A 19,606-nucleotide genomic window follows, 5' to 3' on the forward strand; every position below is an offset into this window, starting at 1 on the left:
TATCCTCTATAGGCTGAAAACACCCCCACAGAATTTACTTCACATTGCTTAATATTAGGGATCAATCATGTTTAATATTTACATGATTTAGGATTACTAATTATTAAATTATAATTTTGCCCCAGTTTCCTGCATTCCATCCTTATGTATGTGAAACATAGGCTTTACTTTTTACGAATATCAAAATTACATTAAAAAACCCCAAACTGAATCAAAACGTCAACCACCAACACTGACCTCAAAAACTTTAACGTCATTGTCTCTCAGGTCATTCTTTAAACTACTGCAGGCCTTAAATTCACTAACTCAAAGGAATTACAGTGATGTATTTTTGAGCCGAAAATCAGGCAATACTGTCTGATAAAGAATATTCCTTGTGCAAAAACTCATTACAAGTATACATTTTTTTCCTGAAAGCAAAGCTATTTCAGAAAATCTGGGGTATTTGATGGTGGTAAGTATAGCAGAACCTTATTACGATACAGATTTGGCCATCCTATGGGTCATAAAACTTGGACAGTCTATATGGAAGCTTGTAGTATTATCACCTAATTGTCTGCTGTTGGAAAGTACTATTGGAAATTCCAATGTGTTTCAACAGGTAAGAAACAGAATATTAATGCTCATCCCTTTTCATATTGTGGTACCTAAAAAGAGGTGCCATATATGGTATCTTCAACACTATTGGTGGCCTCATAAATAATTTATTTTAAAATATGATGCCAAAAGGATATAAAATGTGACAATAATACTTTCATGTTATATTGTTATGATTCTCTAAACCATGGGTTCACAACAGGAGATACAATAAGCTTGTCAAGGGGTTATAGAGAATATATATTATCCTACTGAAATATTCCAAAAGTAGTGTAGTATTAGTGAGCTGTGGCCTGAATAAAATTTTCTTTATGAAAAATTATTCTCTCTATTGCTTATGTGCTTACACATGATATATGATGAATTTATTTCCTTTCATAACTGAAGAGAGGATATGGAGGAAGGATTCCTAAAAAACCAAGGGGTGTGCTAAAGACTGAAAAGTTTGGAAAGACTTGCTCTAGACCAATCATAATAAAATGACTTTAAATAAAACTCAAGTTAATTTTTTTCATAGTTGTGAGAATAAACACATTCAAACTTTTTATTGGAAGAGAAAAAATGATTTCTAGTTTCATTTGGTTAAAGATGGAAGATATAGTTCACTAGCATGAATTTAAGTACCTTTTTTCCCAACAAAATTCTATCTACAATATGCATGCATGTATTGTATGCATATGTATTCAAATTACCATCCATTTTATCTAGGGCAAGAGAATTTTGAGTCAAGTATTAGCAGTTAATAATCAGAACTTTTGGCCCTAAGTTTCAAGGTAAAAAACATATTTTCCCCGACTGAGCTACAAATTTTAGGTCAACAAATCAATTATGAAGTAAGTATTTTTCTTGCCCTGGGTGGAAAACATAGTTTCTGGAAAATCAGCATCTGTGTAGATAATTAGCATGGGATAAATGGTTGTTTAAGTCACCTTTCAGAAACAGAAGAGAAAAAAATATGTAGAAAAGGTTTTTTTAAAGAAAATAACTACTTATCTTATCTATATATATGCACAAGAGACAACTAAAGATATAAATTAGTTACCATGCCTCTATGTGCATGAGGGTTTTGAATATATAATTGATTTTAAATGAGATAAAGGTAACATTATTGAAATCTGTAAGCAATCCAAAGATCTTTTCCCTTCACCATAGCTGCTGACAAGTCACCACATTTTATTTCTTTGTCCTCTGGTGGAGATGCTAATGAACTAATAAAATGGGTGAAAGACAGCTTGAAACAAAACGCCAGATAATCTCTGAGATAGTTAGTCCCAGGATATACAAGGTAGGAACCTGAAAGGATCAAGGGGCACTGCAAAAGTCTTTACTTGCCTGTTAAACTACCTCAAGTTCATATGCACTCAATAATGACCTCTTGTTACAAATTCCCCTTCCTTGTAGTGTCAGGATCTTGCTTGCTTAGCTATGTCTGGAAATGTTACAATCAACAGCTGGTACCCATTTATTATTTAGCTGTTTGCAAAGGGGGAAGGGCATAATACCCTACCCTTTCCCCACTAAGCTCCAGTCAGGAAAGTGGGCCCCAGTGAGTCATGTTAAACTATACTGAAGAGGCAGCTTTTGGTTTAATGGGCAGGGCTTCCTTGATTCAAAACTAACCTGAGCTTTGGAAAAGGTTGGATTTGAGACCTTCGCTGACCTTTTTATCCAGCAAAGGGTGTAATGTAAAAAAATGTAAATCTCCTGCCTGCAGGAGGGAAGGAGCAAGCCTGGTTCTTAGTGGGTAGCCTGATTTGGTCAGTAGTGGGTGGGACTTTGAGACACAGGTTTTCTGCAGTCACTTTATCTCCTTCTCTAGGTGAGCTCTCTCTGCACCCCTTGGTGGGCCCCGGAGCCCCACACCTTGGTTCTTCTGCCTTTGTGGGGTGACTGATCTGGCTACATAATCAGTGCACTTGCCTTTGTCAGTCATACATCTCCCCAATGCAGTCCATGGTGCCAGCTGCCCTGCACAGTTGTCTACTGGGGCTATGTAGCGGCCCAGTCACACCCACCATGTGCTTCTCCATTCCTGCTGGCATGAACCACAACTCGAATCCTTCCCTGACTTCGATGCTCCATTACTCACAATCATGCAGTATTAGCATGCTGATACTGATGTTAGAAAGATGTGGGTGTTTGTCTTAGAGGAGGCCTGGGCTAATTAAAAGTACTGCATAGTTTCCCAGCTATGGCGCATGCCACGTTCCTGCTACTCTTCAGTTCTGGGACCAGTTCATCATCCATTTACATATCTATAAATATATGTGCAGTAATGGGCCAACGATGACTTGTTCATCCAACTGCAACTGGACAACATGCATTTTTCATCCAATCCTTCTTTCCATGTGGACAGAGAGACTGGATTCTTGAGCAATTCCAGATTGTTTTTGCCTTTGTGGTGTTCAGGGCCTTGATGCCATCAGTATAACATCTGGAAGACTTTATCATAATAGGCAATCGCTCCTTTTAGAATCTGTCCTGGTCATCCTCCACGACAATGTCCAACTACTTTGATGACCATATGTTTCCCTGTCTTATTTAGTGTTTGATGTTAATAATCAGAGGTAGTTTAAAGGCACTCTTGTTATTTCTTTCAAGTAATTGTGTATGATCCTAATATAAATATACATATTTATGTATATATACATATACACACATATATAGACATATGCATATACACACATGTGTGTGAGTGTGTGTATGTATGTATGTCTTGTTAGAGAAGACCCTTTAAGGTGGCAGTATGTTGTATTGGATCAAAAGTTTTTTTGTAGTCAGTAAAACCAGTAGGATTTTTGAGTTCTCTGAGCCTTTCAGATAATTATAGATATGAGTCTCCTGTGGAATATACCTTGTAAAAGACCAAAAAAAAATCTCCATTTACCATTATTAAGGATGCTCTAAAAATGTAGGTAAGATTATTCTCTTTACTTTTTTTTTTTCACTTTTTGGAGGGGGGAATGTAGGGCAGTTGGGGTTAAGTGACTTGCCCAAGGTCACATGGCTGTTTTTTTTGTATTACGTGTCTGAGGCTGAATTTGAACTCAGGTTCTCCTGCTTCCAGGGCCGGTGCTCTACTCACTGTGCCACCTAGCCACCCCGGTAAGATTATTCTCAAGAAGACTTTGCAGAGATAGCAAAGTAGGCATATAGGCACTGATAATTAATATTTGTTTGAATGCCCCTTTAAGGAGTAATATTTTTTTTCCTTCAAAACATGTGGTATCTTCACATCTTTCAGATTTCTTGATAATTGATCCTTCAATGCATCTTCCATACTGGAGGTCCAATCCAGCCTCCATACAGTGTCACTGTCAGCACAGACCTCCTCTGTTTATGCTGAGTCTGGTCAAACTGCCTTTCTTCTCTTTGCTTTCTATAGTCACATTTCTACTTCCTCATGCTGTATATTGAAGACTGTGATGTTAGAATTTTAACGCCTTGCTCCCCTCGTCATAGACAAAGAGAATTGAAAAGAAGCAGCAGCATTTGCTGTTGTGGGGATTTGGGGCTCCTTGTGGAGAATGATGCCCAGCTTGCTAATAAGGTCATGGTGATAGTTCATGTTAATCAGTGGTTCTTGCTTTCATTTCCTGTTTTGTAGGATCAACAGTTTGTTTCAAAGAACAACGCAATTATATATCATATCTTCTTATATCTGTTCATCTAGTTTTGGCATCAACTTTGGTTTTTGTTTTCACAACTGACTGACTGATTATACAAGGTTAGCTACTGTGGAAAAGACTCTCCCATCTGTAACCTGGTATTTCCTGATAGGATGAAATAAATTTCATAACTTTTATATTGTTGTATATTTACATTTTTAAGAACCTTTTGACTTTTTTCCTGATGTAAGCCTTTACAACATATAGTAACAGTTAGAGCAGGCATTTATAGAGAGCTTTAAGGTTTGCAAAGAGCTTTATGGATTTTATTTCCCCTGATCCTATATACCTCTGAGGCTTCTGCATGGCCTATATGCCTTGGGTCTCTCTCCTTTCTTACTCTTGAACAATATCATCCAACATATTTTTCACCATTCTTCCAGTGAATTGACATCACTAAGTATTAAAGTATGTGTAGACTAAATTTGGAAGGTCTTATAAAGTTAGTCATAAAAATTCATCTCCTTCATGATCTGGAAAAGATGGTGGTGAATTAACTAGTCTTCACACTATATTTCTGTTTGTAACATGGGTTACTAGGGCCAAAGGAATCATGACAAAATTGCCTGGCTACTGGTGATGAGCCTCTTGACAACTGAGCTTGGCTGGCCCTTGTACCACAGCTGCTATCTGTTGCTGGGATGATAAGGTCATTCCAGCATGGTAGAACATAGAATTCTACTGGCATAGCCTTCAAGTACTCTGTGGTGAAACTTGATACTCTACAGAACAAATTCAATACAGTCACCATTTTACTAATAAACAGCTACAAAACAGCAGTCAATTTTGGAAAAAAAAATTAACCTCTAGGGTAACAAAGTAGTTACCTATACTGCAGCCTCTTGGCAAGAATTGTATCTCCTTTATTTAATGTTGAATATGGGCCAGGTCAATGCTAATTAAATAATACAAATAATGTAAGCCTCTAGGGAATAGCCTTCAATATCCACACTGAACATAACAAAAAGCTACTTGTCATTCACCAACCTGTATCATGGCCTTGTAGTAGTGATTCATTTGACTGTTTAATCATCTGGCAGTGTGTGGTGAAGTAGCAAAATTTGTCATCGTCAACTGCCATTTGGTAATATATGGGTAACCCTTCCTTCTTATACTTCCCCATTTCATTGCAAAGCAATTAAGGTGGGTGGGAGTAGGGTGAGGAAGGACTTTAGAGGACTTTAACATAACTTTTAAACTTTGGCACTGTTCCAAAGGGCTAGGTTTATAGGTCAATAAACTATTGCATTGGAAAAACCAAGATCTTATTTTTTTTCATACTTCATTATCAATTAATAGCCATCAAAAGAATTTACAACAACATGTGAGATATTCTCTAATAGCTCCTACACTCTGATCATTGATGACTCCTAGAGGTCAAACGTAGCAATGAAGAGTCTTTGGGGATGATGGGAAAATAAGCCCATAGCTGAAATATGAAGTTTGTTTATGAAAAAGTCTTCTGAAAAATGAGAATGATTGAGAGGCAAATGACTTAAAAAAATCACAGAAGATCCAAGTCACAATTTGGGGCTAATTTGTATTAACTAAATTAATTGTAAGTTTTGTTCACAGAGTGCAAATTGCAATGCACTCACTACATTTTAAGATGAACAGTGCTCTCATGGCAAAATGTCTTTTTTCAAAAGGGAACATTTGCTTTGCTCTAATAAGTGAACTACTAGAGAACAAAATACAGAATGAGTAACAGGAGCTGTGAGGTTCTAAGCTAAACCTTTCTTTTTTAGAGGAAGGACACAGGAATCAGTCATTTTATATTTTAATTATTTTTGCAACATTACCATAAAAAGATCAAATTCCTCTTCTCGTCGGGCAATCATTTGATTCAGAGTCTCATCATCAGGGACTTCATCTTCTTCCTGGGCAGAGAAACAGAGAAATTCATTATTTGAGGGCTTGGTTTACCAAGCAATCTCTGGTTAGTCAAACTAATATAAGTAAGGAACGCTGAGCTTCCATATTACAATGTTCTAATTCTGAAATATAAAAAGAGAACTAAGCATCCATTTGAATCTCTATATACATTCATATATGTGTAATTATTATTATTTTACATATATTATCTAGAGAGATTCATATATACATAATCATTATTGTTTTACATATACATTGAGAGACTCGTATATGTTATTTTACATATATTATACATCGAGAGCTTCATATACATGTAATTATTATTATTGTTATTATTTTATATCACATTTCAACAATTCATGCAAACATATAGCGCTTATTATTGACATCTATTATAATTCACTTCCATTTTAGGTGAAAAGGCTTCTAATCTGGTCATTTTTCTTCAAAACCTTACAAAAATAGAAATATGTGAATCAAGTTGTGAATAGAGATATGACTGATTGTAAGCTAAGAATCAAGTACTTATGCTAAATAGTCCAGATTAGAATATGTGAATTTATGTTTCAAATTCAGCATTAATAATAAAGACTAGAGCTCTGGACCTGGTAGCTTAAAGTTGATCCCATAAAAGAACCAGAGGAGGTAATGGATGTTTTTATAACTTTTCAAGCCATGGACATAGGAAACGTACTACTTCTGATGCCTTAAAGAGAGCAATTGCTTAAACATCGCTTGAATGAATGAATATACGAAGAAAAAACCCATAAGACACTTAAATGAAGTATAGAAAAACAATGAGGGCAAAACCTAGAATTTCAGGCATTGGTACAGTCTAGATTTTCTTCCCAACACACTACTGAAACTGTTCTCTTCTCAATTGTCACCAATAACACAATCATCAAATGCTGTAACCTTTTTTGTCAGTCCTCAACCTCTCAGATCTATGGGAAGCTTGTGGCACCTTCTCTTATCAGCTCCTTCTCTCTTCTCTTGACTGGAGACACTACACTCAGTTGTTTTGTTTTGTTTTTTCTACTTCTGTAACTGATCCTTTTCTATGTTTCCCATGAGCTCCATGCACCCTTCTCAATCCCTTCAGGTATACATTACCCAAGGTCAGAACCTGGTTCTCTTTTCTTCTCTCTATACTTTTGCCCTTGGCAATCTAATGGATATACAATGTTTTTTTTAATTTAAATACATATGCACAGTACACATATAACTTAATATGACTGCATACATAGAATTTCCCTAGTGTGTTTATGTGCACACACGCATATGTGGTACACACATGTGTAATGTGTGATATATATCACATATAATCACCATATGAAAATACATATATGTGTGCTAACAATTATATAGTACTCACTGTGTGCCAGGCCCTGTGCTCAGCATTTTCCAATTATTATCTGATCTGGGTCTCACAACAACTCTGGGAAGCAGGTGCCGTCATTATCCTCATTTTACAGATGAGAAAACTAAGGCAAACATGTTAAGAGTCTTGTCCAGGGTCACACAGATATTAAGTATCTGAGGCCATATTTGAACGCAATCTTCCTGCCTCCAGTTCTAACATTCTATCCACTGTATGCCCCCTCACTGCCATATACATATACATATACGAATACACATATATGTGTACAAATACATGCACATATATACTTATGTATATGCACACGTTTATTAAGAGAGTTATCAAACAAAGTGCTTTGTGAGATGCCAGGAGTAAAGCTGTTACAGAGTAGATTGGGGAAAGCTTCATGAAAGGTGTGGCACTGACATAGGTTTTAAAGAATGGGTAGTGGTTCAACAGGCAGGGTGGAGAGAAGGTTGTGTTTGTCCTGTGTTCTCAAAGAGGCATCATGGCATCACGGAACGTGTGACATGACTTGCAGTTGACTTTGATTTGAGTGAGGGAGGGCTGGGCAAAGTCACCAGCCTCACTTCGTCCTCCAGAGCCATCTGGGTCCAGTGGCCTGATATTCTCAGGATGACTGGAGATGGCCCAGGATGCAATGGGAGACCCTGGCTCTTTTAAGCTAAATCCTCTTTAGGTACTCACTTAGAGTGAGGTAACACCCATTCAGTGAATAGGCCTCTTTAAGAAGTGAGTCAAAGGATGGTCCCTTTAATAAAAAAGAAATATAACTGGGAAGGGCATATTCAGAACAGGAGCTGTAGTCCCTAGGTGGGGAGTGATGGTCACAGCAGCAGGGTTAGTTTGAAGAGACTGAAGACAAACGACCTGAGAAGGATGCTGGAGCAATGGTGGGTGGGAAGCATCTATGGGATTCACTGACTGTCGGGAAGTGAAGGTAAGGAAGAGAGCATCATCAGAGGCTGCTGAGGCAGGCATCTGCATCTGTGTTTGTGCACATGCACACATATCTATGCACATACGTGTACAGAAGCTCTCGCAGCTCACCCTTCTGACCTCCAGCCACGTGCCCTGCTCCCTGCTCTTCACACACAACACCTTTATCCTCACCTTCCAGGCCCTGAACCTGCTGCTTGTCCCTCACCCCTGCAACACACTTCTTCTCACCTATGACTCTCAGAATCCCTGCCACAGAGCCCAAGCACTGCCTTTTGCATGATTCCTCTCAACCTTGCTTGCTCTCATCCAAGAAGTTTTATTTAATTGCTTTGTGTATATATTTGCTTTTCATTTTTAATGTATATATATATATATATATAATTAACATAAAATACTGTTCCTGCCCTCAGTTTACATTCTGCTGTGGGGATAAAAAACAAACAGATGTCTGTTTGATTGTCTCTCTCTCATACGTGTGTGCATATAAGTACATACTCAGGAGGATCTGAGTGCAAATCCAGCCTCAGACACTTACTAGCTCTGTGACCCTGGGCAAGTCACTTAACCCTGATTGACTCTAAAACAAAACAACCTCCACCACCACACACACACACACACACACACACACACACACACACACACACAGGGGAGCATGGGGGAGTTAGGTGGCACAATGTATAGAGCACCAGCCCTGCATTCAGGAGGACCTGAGTTCAAATTCAGCGTCAGACACTGGACACAGTTGTGTAACTTAATTAAATAAATTAATATAAAAAATTTATTTAAAAATTAATTAATTAAGCTGTGTCAATTAATTCCAAGTGCTTCGCCAAAAATAAACAAACAAAAAAACCCAACCTAAAATAAAATCAACAAATGTTTTATTAAGTGCTTACTGTATACCAAGTACTATGCTAGGAGCTGAGGATACAAATAAAAGACATACCCTAATAGTACCACACCTAGCTCATAATAATCACCCAATGAATGCTTATCAATAAAAATAATTCATAAACACAAATCACTGTTTATACATACATACATACATACACACCTGTGTTTGCGCTTTATCCTCAAACTAGGATGTAAGCTTAATGAGGGTAGAAAGACTGCCTTTATTCTGTTACCACCTAGCATGGTAATCAACATCATGTAGTTTCCTGAATGATCTTTTTTTGGCTCAAACTGATGATCTGAAAAATTGTGTGGGGCAGAGGATAACAAGCTGGTTTGGGATTTAAGACCTGGGTTCATGTACTGAATATGATACGTAACAGCAAATCTCTAAGACTGTACGTTATAAGGTGAAGACCTGCAGTTTCTACACTGAGAGTTCTCTACCCTGATGAAATCACATGTTAATGGAATGACCATATTTAGGCATGCTGAATTATTACAGAAACACTGTGTATATGTATATGCCATATACAAGTATATACACATTGGTATACCTATATCTTTAATGTCTCTGAGATAGACAATTCCTTCATTCTGATTCAATCCCCTGAAAAATGGTCATAAATACATAGAAGTTTCAATTTATTTTTAAACCAAAGATGATTTCATGAGTACAAGGAACTACTTTTTTTTGCTTTTTGGAGGGCAATTGGGATTAAGTGACTTGCCCAAGGTCACATGGCTAATTTTTGTGTTAAGTGTCTGAGGCCGAATTTGAACTCAGGTCCTCCTGACTCCAGGGTCGGTGATCTATTCACTGCACCACCCACCCACCCAGTACAAGGAACATCTGATGACAAAATCCATCTACTAATGTGGATCAACTGCTGCTCTGTAACTTAGAGCTGCTTGAATGTGCTATTTGCCTCAGTTTCCTCATCTGTAAAATGAGCTGAAGAAGGAAATGGCAAACCACTCCAGTATCTCAGCCAAGAAAACCCCAAATGGGGTCATGGAGAATTGAACATGACTGAAATGATGGAACAGCTGAGTGTACTGATAGGATGGATGATTTCCCAGGGATTACAGAGCCAGTGCAGGTCAGAGGCAGGACCTGAACCCAGATCTTTCTAATTGCAGCCAGTTCTAAATGTCCTAGAAACACTGTGTCTCATTTCAAACAATGAATAAAGTTCAATTCTGTTCATACAAGCATGGAGAGAACCAAAAAGTGAAACTTCAAATACATCCCGGCATTATGACGTTCATTTAGAGCCACCAAAGCGTCAATTTCAGTGTATCTGTGTATTAAGAAATATAGGGAGGGGCGGCCAGGTAGCACAGCAAGTAAGAGCACCGGCTCCAGTGTTGAGAAGACCTGGAGATCGAATCCCGGGCTCAGACACTTAGCACCCACCCAGAAACACCTGGCTGTGTAACCTTGAGCAAGTTACTTAACCCCAATTGCTCAGGGGCGGCCAGGTGGCTCAGCGAGTAAGAGTACCGGCTCCAGTGTTGGGACGACCTGGAGATTGAATCCCGGGCTCAGACACTCAGCACCACACCCAGAAATAACTGGCCGTGTAACCTTGAGCAAGTTACTTAACCCTGATTGCTTAAAAATAAAAAAAATATATATATATATATATATATATATATAGGGAAAAGAATATAATGTCAACTCAACTGTCATCTAATTAATATGAGACAATTTGTGTAAAAAGGATATATATATATATATATGTATATTGCTTTTTGGAGGGGGAAGGGCAGGGCAATTGGGGTTAAGTGACTTGCCCAAGGTCACACGACTACCAAGTGTTAAGTGGTTAAGTGTCTGAGTCTGGATTTGAACTCAGGTCCTCCTGACACCAGAGGCAGTGTTCCATTCGCTGTGCCACCTTGCCACCCGCCAAAGGATAGAGTTTTAATGGATTATGCAGCACGTGCTTAAGCCGCACTCCCCAAAGGGGGAATGAATCAAGCCAATACCTCCTGAGAAATAGTCATTTGGGTTTATTTTCATATTGGCTGTAATTCAATTAGTTTAAATATGAAACTGCATACAATAAAGTCATATTGAATGGGAACGAAGGTAACTTCTCAGTACAACATGGCTGCTTATTCGTGACTTACTCTGTTTAAGACTAGGCAAATAGGAAGATGATCCTTCCCTGCCTTATCCCTACTCAGATCCAGTCAATCTAAGTAAAAGAGATCCCCATCATCCACATTTAAAAGAAAAAAAAGTGCTCTTGTAAAGTGAGGATCTGAATGTGGGAAGGGAAACAGAAGAAGCATTTATTAACTACCTTCTGTGTGATGCCAGGCACTGTGCTAAGAATTTTTAAAATTTCTGCCTGGAAACTCAAAGTGAGTATCCTGCCATCTACTCCAAGCAGTGAGAGGCAGCTGGTAAAATGGGAAGACAGTATGATGTGAGATCAGGAGACCTGGATTTGAATCCTGGTTCTGCTCCTTATTAACTTGAGTAAGTGAGTAAATCCTATCACCTGTCTGAGTCTAAGACCATGGCCTGGCAGACTTAACCTTTTCATCCCTGGAAGCACCAGTCAGGGCCAACAATGCCCTGAATGATGGTAGACCTGGCACCATGCACGTCTCCTTCAGGGAACTAAAGCAGTTTGCTGATGATATATGAAAGTTCATCTTAAATACTCATTAACTCACATTTCTACAAGGCCTTAAAATTAATTCAATGAGGATTTATTAAGCACCTACAAGCCTCCATCCTTGTAGCAGCAAGCACCCCAGCATACCCAGGGTGGCTGCCAACACAGGTTCTTAGATCTTGCTTCTCCAAAGGAAAGCAACTCAAAATGGATTAACAATCTTGCTTCAAACAAGCAAACATATACAAAATAAAAACAGAAGTTACAAGCAGACAGAGAAACAGAGCAGCAGACAGGGCTTCCAACTGTCTGACCATCACATGCATACCTAGTCAGTTACCAGAGAGGGAAGCACCAACATCTGGGTTTTCAAAGCTGAGGGCTCAACGGCTGCCCAGAGTCTCATCCGGCCACATCACACAACTCTTCCCAAAGTGAGCCCCACAGCAAAACCTCCCATCAGGGTATATATAGCCTTCTCCTGGGTCAGAGACCATCACAACCCTCTTGACCCACTGCCCAATCACAAAGTAACAAGGTGTGGGCGTTCCTGAAAAACAAGCCTCCTGCCACAGGCTCCCAGTGAGCACATTCAGCCCTTTAGAAGGCAGAGCATATTCTCAAATCAGGGAAGGTTCTCAGAGTCACCTAAACCTATCAAAGGGCCAAGGGGCAGGGAAGATCTTCAGAAATCCACTACCATAACAATCCTCTATCATGTGTGGAAGATCTTATCTATGAGGAAGGTGCTCTGTAAACCTCCTAGACTTATCTAATGGCAGAGGCAGCATAGCTTAGTGGGCAGAGAACTGGCCAAGGAGACAGGAACACCTGGGCTCCAGTCCCAGCTCCGATCCCTGGGCACATCATGGATCCCCCTTAATCCCAATGCCCTCTAGAGCTGGTGCTGGCCTCCAAGTATACTGTAGATATCTTATCTGTATGTAGTTGCCTGCTTATTGTTTCCCATATCAGACTGTGAGCTCCTCGAGGGCAGGGGCTGTCTCTGACCTTTCTTTGCATCTCCAGCACTTGGCACAGTGCCTAACTGGCTTAACTTCCTGGTGTTCTAGGCAAAACTCTAAGTTGCAGGGAAGGCACCAACTTGACTATAAACTGAGGAGGTCTGTGCTGCACTAGATGCTCCTTTTCCAATGAAATCACAGTTCCAGTCCCCATCCTTATGTTGTTATTGCTGAGGTGCTTTCAGTTATGTCTGACTCTTCGTGACCTTATTTGGGATTTTCTTGGCAAAGATATTGGAGTAGTTTGCCACTTCCTTTTTCCAGCTCATTTTACAAAGCGAGGAAATGGAAAGTTACATGACTTGCCCAGGGTCACATAGCTAGTAAGTATATGAGACCAGATTTGAACTCAGGAAGATGAATATTCCTGATTCCAAGCCCAGTACTCTATCTACTGTGCATTTGCTCTATCCTCATAGTCTTATCTAAATGTAATTATTCTATTCTATAACATTAACTATACAACTTAATAAACCAGATGACTACTTTTCAAAAAAAAATCTCCTTATAACCTGACCACTAAGACTAGAACAAAACTACTTTTTGAATGCTAAAGTTGTTTCCACATTGTTGTGATAAAAATGAACAATGCCTACAAATCTCTGATGAAAGTATACTCCCACTTTAAGAAAAACTGAGAGCTGAAAATGCAGAGTTCATAATCTAATCTATTAGATTAGAGGTTAAGGGTCATATGTCTTATGAAAGGGTTCCGACTTCAGGAGCATTAGAGATTGTCTTGTCTAACTGCCTTCTTTTTTAGAGGTAAAAAGCAAGGGCCCTGAAGGGCAGTGAATTGTTCACTGTCTCACTGGTCATAAGCAGAAATGTGAGATATGAACCCAAGTTCTCTGACTCCATGCTCAGTGCTCTTTCTGCTATTACAAGCACATTTAAAATGTGATTTAACTTAAAATTTTTGATTTTATGTAACACCACCATATATATAGAGATAGATAGATATACTGTTTAGAATGAAATAAATATATTGACAATATTAATTCCCTTCCCAAATGCAGGGAATCCCAAAATATCAGTGTAGTTTTGAGCTTTAATGGCTTAAAACTACACAGAGATCTTTGGGAAAATAAGGCCTACCTACTGTGTAATGATGAACCCAAACTCAAAGCATAAACACATGCTAAGTTACAGGAAGGTTTGTGAAAGCTGCTTCTAAAAACGTGTGATGGTGCATAATGGGGAGCTATGTCCTCCAGAGCAGAAGCAGGTATTGAAGGGATTTTCGTCAGTCCCATATCTATGCATCTATATAACTACACCTAAACTTCTCATCTATACCTGAAACTATATATCTATCTCTCTACATATATGTATATACACAGACATGTACACTTACATATAAATGTATATATCTACAGAAAAACAATGTATATAGTCCAAAATTTCTTTTAATATGGTACATTCATGATTTTGGTAAATATATAATTTTATATGGTATATTATGATTTATATTTCTAGCATGAAGTAGAACGTTCTGCCCCCCAGCACAATGCTTTGCCCACAGCTTGTGCTGAAGAGAGGCCCCATGTTTGCCTACCGTAGTGAAGGTAATATATCACCTTTCTTCCTACTCTCCAGTTAGATGATCACATACCCAGTTGGGGCAGCAGCTCCCAGTCCCCATTTTGGAGGTCACTGAACTGGAGAGCCACTAGAACAATCTTCCCAAAAAGCAACACAATTAATAACTTTTTGACTTGCCTTAATGATAATTTTATCCTTCATAAGGTGAAAAAATCCACAAGGGAAAATTCTATTTTGAATCAGATCCTCATCAACAAAAAGAAGCTAGTTTCTGGGGTAAAAATAGTAAGACAGGCGAAAGCAATGGCTATCTTGAAATTTATGACAGAGAAGGAGAGGGAAGGCTTGGGAAATTATGACATGCATCTTAGATGTTAGGAGAACAAATTTCAAAAGGCTCTGAAGTTGGGTTGGATGCTAGGAACTCAAATCTGACAATCAACCCAGGAGAGAAGGGAAGTTCTCAAGAATAAAGTACTGAAGGTACCAAGAGACCTATGACTCAGTGGCCAACTTAGATTTTAAAGACATGAGGACAAGGTAATCAAGGGGGGCCAATGTAGTGCTATGTCTGGTCATCTACATGGCAGAGTGGATACAGAGATAAAGGTATGGTCTTGTCAGAATCATGTCACATGAGCTGACACTGAAAAGAAAGCTAAAGAAAAAGGATTTTTAAAAAATATACTGGGGAAAATAGGAAGAACAAAAAACCCCAAATAGACAGGATTACCAATCCTGGAAAGAAGGCACAGCTGCTCAACTCATCTTTAATAATAACTAGCATTTATGTAGCACTTTGCAAATATTTTATTTGTTTAAATAAGTACATATCAAATATTTTATTTTATCTTCCCAACAACCTCGAGAGGTAGGAGCTATTATTATCTCCATTTTACAGAGGAGAAAACTGAAGCACAAAATAGTTAAGTGACTTGCCCAGGGGCACACCATGTCTGAGGCAGGATTTGAACTTAGGTCTTCCTGACTCTAGGACCAGGGCTCCAGGCCCACTGCGACACCTTGTTTGTGTCATTTCTCTTTCAGGCCATGAAGAATGGTTCAGACTGGAAAGGACTGAATAAAAATGGCCAATTAGGAAGTAATATTCAAGATGGGCGTGAATGAGACAGCACTTAGCTGCTACTGACGAGCTCGGGTCACCTGGCGCAGACCCACTGCATCCTGGGAGATGCGGATGTTGGCAATGTTAATGTCTTCTGAAAACCTGTGCAGAACTAAGGAGATATCATGGAACTGGAGGAGCATGGATCTTGTTTAGATTTTCAAAATGGGAAAGAATATATAGTTTGTAAATCATAGACCAATGAAAACGTCTAATATTCCAGAAAAACAAATCTAGAATGTATTATTAAAGAAATGATTGTGAACATCTGGAACCTAATGCTTGACAACTTCCTTTTTTGCAGGGTTTCTAAAAACAAGGATTCTGCAGATCTTTTATCTAGATTTTAGGAAGCCATTTGACAAAGTCTCTTATACTATTCTTACAGTCGAGATGGAGATTGGTGAGCTAGAGGATAGTACAGTTAGGTGGATTTGGATCTGGTTGAATGTCAGACTGGAAGGGTTCTAGTGGAGAGTACTCTAGGGAGCTATGCTCAGTTCTGAGCATTTTTCTCAGTGATCTGGATGAAGGTACAGATCACGTTTCTCAGATTTCCAGAAGACACAATGCTGGGAAGGACAGTTGATTATACTTGTCACCATGACAAGACTTGTTGACTCTTCATCTCTCACCAACTTCTCTGCTTGGTTTCCACTCCATGAACATCATCATGAAGTTTGCTTCAGCTTTGATACCCAGCACCTCCTCAGCACTCTCAGTTGCCTCTCCCCTCAAAGAAAAAGAGGGTTGGAGGGTAGAACAAAATCCCTCCCTTTATAAAGAACTCAGAATTTTCTGGTCATCCCATCATTTCCCATTTTCAATTCCATAAACGACATACCCTGTGGACAAGGTACCCTATGGCACCCCTTTTCAACTTCTTCTTGGGTATTATCTTCCCTTATTCAATTATAAACTCCTGAAGGACAAGGACTGCTTTTTCCCCTCCCCCCCCCTTTCTCTCTCTTAGTTATAACCTCAGTACTTAGGACAGTGCCTGACTGACACAGAGCAGGTGCTTAATAAATGTTTATTTACTAACTATTAAGAGTCAGGACTCTAAGTGACCTTACTGAGCTACAACATTTTGCCTTATTGAGTAAGATTTAATTTGATGGGAATAAATCTTATATTTGGGCTCAGAAAGCAAGTTCACAAGCAACAGAGCTAGAGAGCAAGTCATCAGAAAATAATCTCGGCGTTTTAGTTGCATGTAATGTCAACATGCATCAACAGTGTGGTAGGACAGTGTGTCAGGTAACTTAGGCTTTGTTAAGAGAGATAAATAGCATCCAGGCTCTGAGAGGCCAGAGTGGCACTGGACCATGTCCTGGTCAGACAACACGTGGAACGTTGTGTTCATTCAGTTCCAGGTGCCTCATTTAGGAAAAACCTAATAACCTGAGAAGGGCAACCAGGATGGTGACAGGCCTTGAGTACCTGTCATATGGGGCTCATCTGAAGGGGTCAAAGACAATGAAAGGTTGTTTCTGTTCAGTTGTTTTAGACTCTTTGTGCCCCAGTTTGGGTTTTCGTGGCAGAGCTACTGGAATGGTTTGCTATTTCCTCTGGATCATTTTTACAGATGAGGAAACTGAGGCCAACAGGGTTAAGTGACTTGCTCAGGAAGACCCAGCCAACTAAATATCTAAGGTTGTATTTGAACTCAGAAAGAAGAGCCTTGCTGACTCCAGGCTCTGTGATGTATCCACTGCGCCACCTAGCTGCCCCTAATGGTCATTATCTTCATGAAATCAAAGGGCTGCCATGCATAAGAGGAACTAAAAGAAATCAGGGGAAGTCACAAATATATAAACTGCCCAAATTTTGATATAAGGGGGAAAATGCTACCTAGAAGTAGAATGGGCATCTTTGGAAGGTAGTGGGGGTGGAAATCTTGAGGCAAAGTAGCTGACTACTTTTTAGATTTACATAGAGTAGATTCTTGTCCAGGTATGCATTGGTCTGGAGAGTTTCTGTGATCCATTTTGACTGACTCTGTCAATGCAGTGAATTCCTCAGTCTTTGTATTTAGATTGCATTATACAGGTTAGCTTCGTGGACGAATGGAAATGGAAGTTTCAGGTATTATTTACTTAGTACAGATGAATCTAAAGATTGCAAAACCCCTTGCATTCTCTTAGTCATATGGTGATGTCCTTTTAGACTCAAATAGTTCCCGTCTATTACTTTTACTTAACAATGATCAAAATAGAGGATCCTTTTATTAATATTCTCCTATTGAATCAGAGATCTGCTGGGAAAGGGAGACTGGAATTGTTCTTTCTTTTCAAGGAAGAGAACGATGTCTGATGGAATATGTTCATACTGCTTCAAAGCAGTAGGCAAGAGATTTCTGTAGGGCCAGGCTGGAATCCTACTTTGATAGAAGGTAGACAGTTTCTTTTATATACATACTGTCTGAGTTTACAGGAGATATGGCACCTAGATGACCAAGAAAAGCCCTTCAAACTCTCCTGTCCTCCCAGGGAAAAGAACCCTACAGACTTTTGTCTTTTTAAACCTAATTATTATATATTTTTTTAAGTGATATGATTTGCAGTTTTCCATCTGGCCTCCAGGAGGCAGCACTCCAAATAAGAAATTTACAAAATGTGTTGTACTATTCTGAGTTAGGTGAAATTTAAAGTAAAGGTTAATTAGCCAAATCCAGAAATTTTTCTTTTCTTAACCTAGTAGCGAATTTTAATAAACAAGCTGGATAGTTTTCAAGACTTTGCATTTGGAGCCCAAAGCTGCAACTACTTAAATCTGGTTTAATTGACATCAACTCTAGAATTTGTTTTAAATATACAGAGGTTGTTTTGTATAAACACAAAAGGTCACTGTTTAATTTCATGAAGAATAATGTGTCTATGGTCAGTACCTCATTTTCTTCTTCATGCTCCAATATAGCCTGAAGAAAAGCCCTCCTCTCATGACTTGAAGATTTCTGATCAAACATGCCTGCTTGGATAACTTTCTGATCCACATTCAATTTGTATTTTGCTGCTGCGAGAATCTTTTCCTCCACGCTGTTTACAGTACAGAGTCTGAGCACTCGGACTTCATTTTGCTGGCCAATCCGGTGAGCTCGATCTTGGGCCTGCAAATCCTGTTCAAGATAATAATATACTATGTTATATCTGTCTTTCTGGTTCCTCAACAAATGAGCTGATATTTAAAGGAAAAATACAGTAAAATGTGGCCCACTGACTTCTTAAAATGTGTCCAAAATGCCTGGTGGTCACTGGCATGTGAAAAAAAAAAAGATACAATAATGTCTTTGGACACTGACAGTCACTGGTTGAAGAAAATTGGATCAGGGGAAATTTAGGTTTAAGCTAAACAAGGCCACATTTAAATGGCTGCAGAATTTAGAAAGCAGGTCTCTTGAGATGGGCACTTTGACTAGTGTTTATCTCCAAGAGTTCCTAGCAGTTTGTAAATTCAGAGCTAAAAGGGCCCTTGAAGATAATTTAGTCCAAGTACCTCATTTTACAGATGTGGAAAGTGAGGCCCAAATGTCAATTGACCTGCCAAGGTCCCACAGGGCATAAGCAACAACTACGAACACAGGTACTTAATTCCAGATCTTTCAACAGTATCATGCTGCCACATGCTGATAAGGGCAATTTTTGGTTTTGAACTTATGACTTCATATTCTGCGTTAAGATGTGTGAAATACTTTTACTTCAGTGGGAAGTTTTGAATGGGAAAGGCATATGCGTTAAAAAATCCTGACATCCAGAATTTTCTGATAGTTGGCTCTCCCAGCTGCTACCCTAGAATAGATGTACTTATGCTCATATTGCCTATATTTCTATCTCCCATAGAAATGGGAGGAGGAGGAATATATTTGGAAATGAAGATGATGTAAAAACAAAAGATATCAAAAACTTAAAAAAACAAGA

The 19,606-nt window shown here is 38.9% G+C and overlaps 1 protein-coding gene across 9 annotated transcripts in view; it reads right to left on the reverse strand.

Moving 5' to 3' along the window:
* Nucleotides 1–19,606, reverse strand: part of SMARCA2 (SWI/SNF related BAF chromatin remodeling complex subunit ATPase 2) — a 289,270-nt gene that overhangs the window by 65,836 nt on the left and 203,828 nt on the right. For all 9 annotated transcript variants that reach the window (XM_069086747.1, XM_069086767.1, XM_069086776.1 and 6 more), the window contains 2 exons: nt 18,580–18,807; nt 6,068–6,145 (listed from right to left, as the gene is read on the reverse strand). In XM_069086747.1, the coding sequence (XP_068942848.1) occupies nt 6,068–6,145; nt 18,580–18,807 (306 nt within the window). The remainder of the gene's footprint in view (nt 1–6,067; nt 6,146–18,579; nt 18,808–19,606) is intronic.

This window comes from Petaurus breviceps, unplaced genomic scaffold, assembly GCF_028583685.1.
Source record: "Petaurus breviceps papuanus isolate PSGF00001 unplaced genomic scaffold, PetGlider_PUasm1.0 118, whole genome shotgun sequence".
In the NCBI taxonomy this organism is placed as follows: Eukaryota; Metazoa; Chordata; class Mammalia; order Diprotodontia; family Petauridae; genus Petaurus; species Petaurus breviceps.